Consider the following 10202-nt stretch of genomic DNA (forward strand, 5'->3'; position numbering starts at 1 on the left):
AAGGTGTATTCTTGTAGAAATGTCTAAAGATGTGTCAGCCATCCTTTTTCTTATGAATAAGTATTCTGCCATTGCCAGCGAGTGGAATAACCTGGTAATTATGGAAACGTGCATTTTCTATGGTTATTCAATCCACTCCAAGCCCCATTCACACCATAGAAACCTGGGGACGTTTACTTCTCTGATAGCAGGAGGAAATCTATTTGTTGGAGTAGGAAAGCGCATAAAATACATGTGAGTCTGCAATTCCTGTATAAAATCCAGTCTCTAATTTCCTTATTACAAGCAACTTCTTGCGTTTGAGCGAGGTGGTGGCAGCGCCTTGCGATAGCGCTTGGAAAAATTAAGGCGAGCAGACTGCGAGTGATTCTCTTCTGCCCTCCTTTTCTGCACAGTACTAGCGCAGCAGGCGCTCTTAACCTTTTTAATCCTTTTAATAACGAGTTCGTTTTCACTCACTCAATTGACTTACTAATTGTGTAGTGTTGTTACAAATTGTTTGTTTTTTAAAACTTACCTAATTGTTGCTTGCTGGTCCCCCTGCTCCCCGGTCCACCGCGGCTTGCCAGTGCCGATTGTGTGGAGGGACAGGTCGGGCGCCATCTTGGGAGTCCCGGACCCCTACTGGAACGGAGTTAGCGCTCCAGCTCGGGGAGGGGCTTGTGCATTAAATAGGATTAGTTCTGGCAGTCCTGTGCGTTTGAGCGAGGTGGTGGCAGCGCCTTGCGATAGCGCTTGGAAAAATTAAGGCGAGCAGACTGCGAGTGATTCTCTTCTGCCCTCCTTTTCTGCACAGTACTAGCGCAGCAGGCGCTCTTAACCTTTTTAATCCTTTTAATAACGAGTTCGTTTTCACTCACTCAATTGACTTACTAATTGTGTAGTGTTGTTACAAATTGTTTGTTTTTTAAAACTTACCTAATTGTTGCTTGCTGGTCCCCCTGCTCCCCGGTCCACCGCGGCTTGCCAGTGCCGATTGTGTGGAGGGACAGGTCGGGCGCCATCTTGGGAGTCCCGGACCCCTACTGGAACGGAGTTAGCGCTCCAGCTCGGGGAGGGGCTTGTGCATTAAATGGGGATGCCTCCTAGGATGCGCAGCGGTCGCGCGCAGCGGGCGCGCCGTCTGCGCGCTGAAGGAGCGCCAAAGGAGGGCCCGTCTGTGCCCGTCCGTGCCTCGGACGGGCCCAGGACCTGCCACTCTGCTCGGCGATTTCTGGGGATGGCCATCTCAGAGACACGCAAGTACTCGCGCCATGTTCTTTGGAGACTTGCTCCCCCCGCCAAGGATGTGCCTTGTACACGTGCGGATTTGGACTGTGTTCTGTCCAAATGCCCCACCTGTGGTTTTCTTCCCCAACCCTCCCCCCCCCCCGTCTAGTCAATAACGCTTCTGCTACCAACATTAGGGCGGGACTGATTAACGCTAGATCTGCGGTTAGGCATGCCGCTGAGATCTTTGAACTACTGGTGGACGGCCAGCTGGAGTTACTGTTCCTCACGGAGACATGGATGACCAGTACTTCCGCTCCCAGCGTAGAACTTGCTGTCCCCAGAGGGTTTAAGATTGTTAGGGTGGATCGACCCTTGGGTAGAGGGGGGGGATTAGCAGTTGTTTTCAAAGAAGAGTGGAGCTTTGCTTCTGAGCCTCCGATTGTGGATGTAGGGGGTGAGGTTCTCCACTTTTCCATCAAAACTTCCCCCCATTTTACCTTAGGAGGTTCTCTGATCTACAGGCCCCCGGGCCAGGCTACCCACTTTCTGGACTCCCTAGAAGAATATTTAGTGCCGCGGGCCTTAGGTTTTCCTAAGTTTCTTTTGGTCGGCGACCTAAATATTCACATGGATGTTCCTGACTCCCCTGAAGCCCGCAGGCTTGGTGAAATTCTTGAGCTCGCTCAGCTCAAGCAATGGGTGACTGCTCCGACGCATACGGGTGGTCATCTGCTTGATCTGGTATGCTCTAATTTCCCCATTCAGTCTGTGATTGTTGAAAAAACTACCTGGTCCGACCATGATCTGGTCAGGTTCATGTGGGAGATTACAGAGCTTAGTCTCCCACCCTCTATTTTCCACTCCCAAAAGATTAATTTGCCTGCGTTTAGACAGGCCCTGGCAAAAACTCGCCCAAAATCTAAGACGCTTCTGGTCGATGCGGTCTGCGAATTTAATGAGTGGGTACGGCAGGCTGCTACTGCCTCCACGAAGCAAACCACGCTGACCAGAGCCAGACGCTCCCCCTCTCAACCTTGGTTCTCCCCTGAACTGAGGGAGCTGAAACTGGGGTGCAAAAAACTTGAACGAGCGTGGAGACGTGTATATAGCCCTGAGGCTAAATCCGCCCTACGGCTCGCCCAAAAAGATTACTATGCAGCCATTAAGGTAGCTAAGGGGAACTACTATGCAGGGCGCATCGCCAAGGCAGATAACAACAGCAAAGAGATCTTTGCTATTGTCAAAAGCTTTGTGGCACCTGTTGCTGAGGCTGTCTCCCGCCCGCCCTCGACGCAATGGTGCGAGGAGTTGTCCACCTTCTTTATCACCAAAATAGCGAGGATCCAGCTAGACCTTTTAGCGGCTCTTCCCGCCGACTGCTCTGCAGCTGGCATGTGTCCCTCCCTATGCCCATGTTCTGGACAGCAATTTATGAACTTTGCGCAAATCACGGAGGGTGTTACTCTCCCCCTACTCCAGTCCCTGAAATCCGGCTCTCCAGCCGATCCGTGTCCAGCCCGGGTGCTTTCGGAGGTAGCAGAAACAGTCTGCACTGAGATCACGCAGATAGTGAATCTCTCCCTGGCTGCGGGCGAGGTTCCTCTTGTTTGGAAACAGGCCAAACTTCTGCCGCTTTTGAAAAAACCGGGACTGGACTGGTCGGCTCCTGGGAATTACCGTCCCATCTCCCTTTTACCGGCACTCACGAAAATCTGTGAGAAGGTGGTATTTCAACAATTGGAGAGCTTTGTTGAAACCTCCAACGCCCTCCACCCTGCTCAATCGGGCTTTAGGGCTGCATACAGCACCGAGACGGCCCTGTTGGAGATGAGCGAGGCCATTCGGGACTGTTTAGACGGAGGTGGCAGAGCGGTCCTAATTTTATTGGACCTCTCGGCCGCTTTCGATACCGTCCCTCATGAGCTTCTCCTTGGCCGGCTGTCTGCCATAGGCATTGGGGGGGTTGTGTTAGACTGGCTGTCCTCTTTTCTTTCTGATAGGACCCAGCAGGTCTGGATGCCTCCCCATGCCTCTGAGCCCAAACCTCTGCTTACAGGGGTCCCGCAGGGATCCACTCTTAGCCCCTTACTGTTCAATGTTTACATCACCCCCCTGGTCTATCTAGCGGAACAGTTTGGGGCTAAGATCATAGGGTATGCCGATGATACCCAACTGCTGTTCACTTGGCCAGATGATAACCTGGATACGTCTACAGTCCATCTGTGTTTGTCCTCTGTATTTCGCTGGTTAACGCAGGCCCAGTTGAAATGCAATGAGGACAAATCCGAAGTGCTTTTTTATGGTTCTTTCCCCCCCTCGTTTATGAGCACTCTGTGGCCTTCTAACATTCCCAGTCCGAAAGAGATGGGGAGACCTGCCAAAAATCTTGGCATTTGGTTCGCAGAGGATCTCAGATTCGAGTACCACATTAAAAAGCTTACTGGCACTTGCTTTGCCACTCTAAGAATGCTCCGCAAATTTTTTCCCTTGCTCCCGAGGGATGCTAGGGAGTCTGTTGCTCGGGCGCTTATACTGGCTAGGTTGGACTATGCAAATGCACTGTTCAGTGGCATTCCCTCATATCTGGTGAAACGCCTGCAAATTATCCAGAATGCGGCTGTCCGTCTATTATTTAATATCCCCAGATGGAAGAGCGTCCGCGCTGAGATGCGCACACTCCACTGGCTTCCTGTTGCACAGCGCATCTTGTTTAAATCTCTGGTGCTGGCGTTCCGTGCTACTCATGATCAGGGTCCCCTGTATCTGAGAAAAAGATTCACTAACTATGCCCCTGCACGCACCCTGAGATCCTCCACTTTGTTTAAATTGTCCCTTCCCCGCTTTAAACGTGCCAGACTTGGCGGCCAGTCGATTTCTGTGGTTGTGGCTCGCGCCTGGAACGCTCTTCCTCTCCATCTGCGCTCCATGCCAACAGTGGCTGCATTCAAAAAACACCTGAAAACTCATTTATTCAAGAGTGCAATCTAAGATGCTTTTCTTCGTGCCTTGTTGTCTGCCTTTCCTTTTCCCGCGCCAGGATACTCCCCAGTAACGGAGCGCGCTATAAAATGGTTTATACCTAATACTTAATACTTAACTTCTTATGTCTGTAGTTGTCTGTAACAATGCATGACGCAGCTACCAAACTCTAACAAGTTATTACAGTTGAATTCACAATGTCTCCTGCTAGGGCCAGCATTCAAGGTGAAAGGCAGTTCCTAAAAGAATCATTAAAGCTGCAGTTTAAACGCACACAAAAAATCCGTTGTTTTCATTCTTATGGTCTGTTTTTTTAAATAAAAGATAATGGGTGGATAGGAGACTTCAATATGTGTGTTTTTTGTGGCACGGTAAAGGTGATTACAGCAAAAATAGACCCGGTCTTCCTTTTTCTGCACTCTCTGGGCCTCAGTACTTTTTCAATCTGGGGTCTATTAAACCGATTTCATTACAATTTTGCTACAAATTACTAACTGCTCTTTTTATGCTTAATTTCATGTTAGAGTCCACTTTTGTTCTTCAATTCTGTAACCATACTACCTCTTTCATATGAAAGAGGAATACACCAAAGTTTTAAGTGGTTTGCATGAAGGGTGATGATGTTACCATCTATTATAGGGAATAAAATACTCTCTGCCATACATTTTAAGGATATTGCTAGTCACCTCGGAATACCATGACTTGATGAAGGAACTCTTTCGACCTCGTTCCTCTATAGTACCAGAACTCCTTGGTGACTTGCAATATCCCTATAATATACGGCTGGAGGTATTTTATCGCATGTGTATTTCCTCATGTCTAATGTACAATTTAAATTCAGACATGCAAAAATGCTTTCACATACTTTTGAATGGTAATTCAAATCAGATTTCCATGCATTCGCTTTCAAACTTCTGACTGTCACAGTTTCCCAGGCATACTCTTGTAGACCTTGGTCAATTCCAAAAATGTTGGAGAATTACTCTAAACAGAGGACGAAACCTATAGTGGTAAATTCTCAATTTGTTTGTGAATACCCAAAATAAAGAGGATGCTGTTTGCTGTTACTTAAGTCCTTAACTTCATCTGGAATTAACTTTATTGTGAGTGCAATCTATATCCCTTTGTCTCCTCCAATAGGTGACCTCATGAAGAAACCAGACGTGAAAGGCATCAAGTTCCTTTTCCTAGTTGGCGGATTCGCGGAGTCTCCAATGCTCCAACATGCTGTCCAATCAGCCTTCGGCAACACATGCCGGGTCATCATCCCTCAGGATGTTGGGCTCACAATTCTTAAAGGGGCCGTCCTGTTTGGCCTTGACCCAACCATTGTCAGAGTGAGGAGGTCTCCTTTGACCTATGGAGTTGGGGTCCTCAACAAATTTGTGGAAGAGAAGCATCCAAAGGAAAAACTACTCGTGAAAGAGGGGAAAAACTGGTGCACCGATATTTTTGACAAATTTGTCTCCGTTGACCAGTCGGTAGCACTGGGAGAGGTCGTCCAGCGCAGCTACTGTCCCGCAAGGCTTGGGCAACGCAAAATAATTATCAATATCTATTGTTCTTCCACCGACGACATCGTCTACATCACGGATCCTGGAGTGCGTAAGTGTGGGACCATCAACCTGGAGTTGTCGGAGGTGGACGAAACGAGCCTCAAACGGGGACGCCGCGAGATCCGCGCATGCATGCAGTTTGGGGACACAGAGATCAAAGTCTCAGCGATGGATGTCAAAACAGCAAAAACAGTCAGGGCCGCCATCGATTTCCTGTCAAACTGATCATGAAAAGACAATGATGTTCAGTCTGATAGGATATGCTTTTCTCTTCCTGCGGGCATATTCGTCACAGATTGAAAAAATAAGTACACTTAAAGTGCATGTGTTTCTGAGGGCACAGTGTCATCTCAGCAGCAAGAGAGGCAATTATTGGTAGATTTGATGGCTCTCACAGTGACAAATATCCTTGTTGACCAAAAATGGGATTTAGAGGAGATAAAAGGGATTTTTCTTAGATTTCAGGAAGAAGCTGCCCGAGGTTAAGGCACACACACAGACAATTTCAAAGAAACAATTTTAGACCCGCTTTTCAATCGAGTATGTTCTACAGCAAATCAGATGAAGATTAATGTATCAAAGATGAAATGTGACGTACAGGGCAGTTGTCTTGATAACACCAGGACAAAAAAAAAGAAAATACATCAGCTCATGAAACAATAAAAATGGAAATTCATTTCAGCTGAAGAGCAGGAGAGCAAGCAAAATAGAGGTGTACATGGGCAGATGTAATCTTCCTTGCTTGCTGAAAACGAGGCTGCGATTGGTGGAGTAAAGTAGAGCTTATTTTTGACTATTTACTGCAGGTAGCTGCTTGCAAGCAATTAAGGAAAATAAGCAGCGAAACACGTGTCACAATGTATTGTCCGTTTCAGAAATCAGGTGAGCTTGCACCAACCATAGTGAGAGAACTCTGTGAACGATGGTCGCAATCTCAGTGGGTTAAGGCACATACTGTGGTGAGACTGACCTAACGCCACCAATCTACTATTATCCGTCCAACGCGGACCTTGATATTAACCAGAGTTCCATATCGATCAAGTTGTGGTATTTTGAAAATTGATTAACACCAGTGATATAGAAATCATTTAATCGTACTACTACTCCTGATTCGTACTTTAAAAGTCATCAGTGTCAGCTCTAGTATTGCAATATTTTCAGTTCTAACTTATAGCACAGATCAAAATGTTGACGTATGGCAGCCGGTAAGCATCTATGGTAAGTTTTTAAACTGGAATATGTTAAAATGCGTTGAGTGAGTAGGAAACCTGGCCAGGGTCTGATTACATTTATTCAAATTGTTTCATTCATTTGCAACAACCACAAACTTTCTGATCTGGATGCCTCTTTTGTCCAGTAGCTTTTATCTAAGAACTCCCTCCTGACCCGAATCTAACAGGAGGTCAAGTGTGTCCTGGTGGCACTGTCCTTTCAGGGTGGGGAGAGGTCGCCAATGATGAAGCATGAGACAATTATGTGTGTGAGGCCTCCTCTTCCATAAGGATGCACTTCCCTAGGCTCCTGGACAGTAATTCTGTATCATCCGTGTAGGACTTTGACTTGGATTCCTAGTTAGGATCCGACATCCATATGCATCAAAGCTTTTTGCGATCGCAAACGGTGCGATTCGCAAAAATCGCCCGTTTGCGATCGCAAAAATAGCTTTTGCGATGCACGAAACAACTTGCCACTCGCAATTTAAGAAATTGCAATTATTTGCGATTTCTCAAATTGCAATTGTATTTAAGGAATTGCAAATTGTGATTCCTTAATTATCGCAATTAAGGACTCGCAAAATCCTACCTTGATGCATGTGCCTGAGAGTCACGTACATTAGTACAGCAATCACACTTCTTTCTGGTTGGTGTTTTTTTCAGGAGCACGTGTGGTAGTCTTATCTCCTCCTCTCCCCTTTTGTGATAAGAACATCCATTTTCAGAGCACTCCTGGCCCACTGCACAGGATGGTCACTGGATGAAAGAAAATGAGGTTTGCAGAGGGAAGAGTTTAAAACGATTGCATGGCCTAGAAACAAGAAATGGAGGGTCTGGGCACTGAGGTCATCTAAATTTAGCACAAATTCACAAAATCAGTATAGGCACATGTAACCAGTCAAGAAATCGGACGCCATTTTGCACTGCATTCATGTCAATGGTGCGCGATACATTTAGGGCTCCGCTGCCCTTCAGCTAGATTCGTGCAATACAAATACCATATACACAAACAGATATATTCCTTTTGTCGCATGTTGTCCCATGTGTGATGGTCTAGTGCCATTATTTGCAGATCATATTACTGTACTTGGGTCCTTGCAACCAAATCTTTTCGGATATCTAGGATTGCATGGAACCTTTCATTTAATACTCGTGAGGCATCTACAGATTGCTCCCTGCCGACACGTTCCCGCTGATGTCTGCTCCTATTTTCTCAAGTATCTACATTATGAGCATTATAACAGATTGTACACTCAGATTACCTAGTCAGTCCGGTATATGCAATTTTCTAATCCCAAAGTTTATTTTTGTATGACTTGCATTTGTTTAATTCTTTATGAAGGGCATTTTAATGTAATTGTATGGCAATCATGATATGTTTAACATCTACCTTATATATTTGTATCAAAATAAAAACATTTACAACCACAGATATTTTAATAGACGTGTGCAATCCAAGGACCTGTTCTGGGGTTACATTGAGCACTGTGAAATACATGTATTTTAAGATTACATTTTGAGCTCAGGGTAGAATCAATGAGTGTGACGTGCCTTATTATCATTTTAGTGCACTTTGGGCTAGATGTAGGTAATCTAATTTTACCGATTCCTAAATACCGAATTTTACCAATTCGGTATTTAGGAATCGGTAAATATGATGTAGGTAATAAATCGATAAAATTTACCGATTTGGTAATATTTCTTATTACCAATTCGGTAATAAGAAATACCTTCCCATTCATTCCTTTGGGCCTGGAAGCCCATAGGAATGAATGGGAAGCCATTCACTATTACCGATTCGGTATTTACCGAATCGGTAATAGCGGGAGCATATTCAAGGGTGGCAGGGTGTCACATTGACACCCTGTTGCACCCCTGAATCGTGCATGTATGCACATGTGGTGCACATACATGCCCTAAGGGCATGTATGTCTGCCACATGGCACCTTGAAAAAAGCAAATTATTGCTTTTTTAAAGGTATTCGGTATTTACCACCAACTTGTAGTTGGTGGTAAATATCTAATCCTTCAAGCAAAAATGCACTCACTTGAGTGCTACCTACATAGGTTTTAAGTATTTGTTAATTTACCGATTTCTTAAAATAAGTATTTTATGAATCCTTAAAATAAGGAATCGGTATTTTACGAATCCTTATAATAAGGAATAGGTAAATTACCAAATCCTTAAAACCAGCCTCCTACATTAGAAAGGGCTAAATACCGGTCGGTAACGGGAAAATCATTGATTTTCGACCGTTACAGACTGGTATTTAGCTACCTACATCTGGCCCTTTGTTCTCCAAATAGAATTCGGTAAAGGAGACAATCTCTACAATAATCTTAATTATGGAAAAGAAAGCACCGAAAGAGAAGACTGACCCAGCTGCTGAATGCAGAAAGGTTTTGGGGGAAGTTAACTTAGGAAGTATATTGAGGAGTGTGAGGTGTGTGTGTGTGTGTGTATATATATGTATACATATACACAAACATCTATCAGATTTTATGGCTTGTAGACAAATGGGAAGAGAGTCAACACTCCATGGCTAAGCTATACTAACTCCCTGCGGACCAAGACAATTGTGTCCATACTTTATCTTCTTTTGTGGTGTCATGAACATCAACATGTCCTCTAATAGTCTGAGCAAAGCCAATAGGTCTGCATTTAATGTGCTAACAAATGCGGCGTTGGAACATCAGAGACAGACTTCCGTGAAGAAGCCATCGAAGAGGACAGAGGGCTACTGTTGTAAGGTAGGCCTTCATGCAGTTCAATGCAAGCACTCTAGTAGAGGCCCGAAGGATACCCAAACATCCAATAGGAGAAGATGAGAGATGAATACTCCAATAGGCTGAGCCAAGATTTGATTGACAAAGTCTCAGGCCAATGGCTGAAACCGGGCGGTCAAAGAAAGCCATGGGTTGAAAGGACTGGTCCAAAATATTTGTTGTACAATATTAGCGACAGTTCTCTATGGCAGCTGCACTGTCAAAATGCAGACCTAAAAAGCTTGTAAGTCAGAATCTTCGTCTTTATTGCAAACCCCTCTGGAAATTAGAAGACACAAACTTTTTCATGTGCAACACTGCCAATGTTCCGTAAATCAGGTGTCATTCTTTTCTCCTCATTTCTAAATAGCAACTCTCAGTTCTACTCCTTCTCACCTCAAGGGATTTGAGATTTTAGTTAATACTCTGCAGCTTGGTCCCCCATCACAAGGGAAAAGATTCTCCTCGAGCTGTA

The 10202-nt window shown here is 45.1% G+C and overlaps 1 protein-coding gene across 1 annotated transcript in view; it reads left to right on the top strand.

The window, feature by feature from the left end:
• Positions 1–7289, top strand: part of HSPA12B (heat shock protein family A (Hsp70) member 12B) — a 220093-nt gene extending 212804 nt beyond the window's left edge. The window contains exon 12 of the mRNA XM_078674545.1: positions 5332–7289. Within this exon, the coding sequence (XP_078530671.1) occupies positions 5332–5972 (641 nt within the window). The 3' untranslated portion in view covers positions 5973–7289. The remainder of the gene's footprint in view (positions 1–5331) is intronic.
• Positions 7290–10202: the final 2913 nt, after the last annotated feature.

The sequence above is a fragment of the Lissotriton helveticus genome, chromosome 2_1 (assembly GCF_964261635.1).
Source record: "Lissotriton helveticus chromosome 2_1, aLisHel1.1, whole genome shotgun sequence".
Taxonomy (NCBI): domain Eukaryota; kingdom Metazoa; phylum Chordata; class Amphibia; order Caudata; family Salamandridae; genus Lissotriton; species Lissotriton helveticus.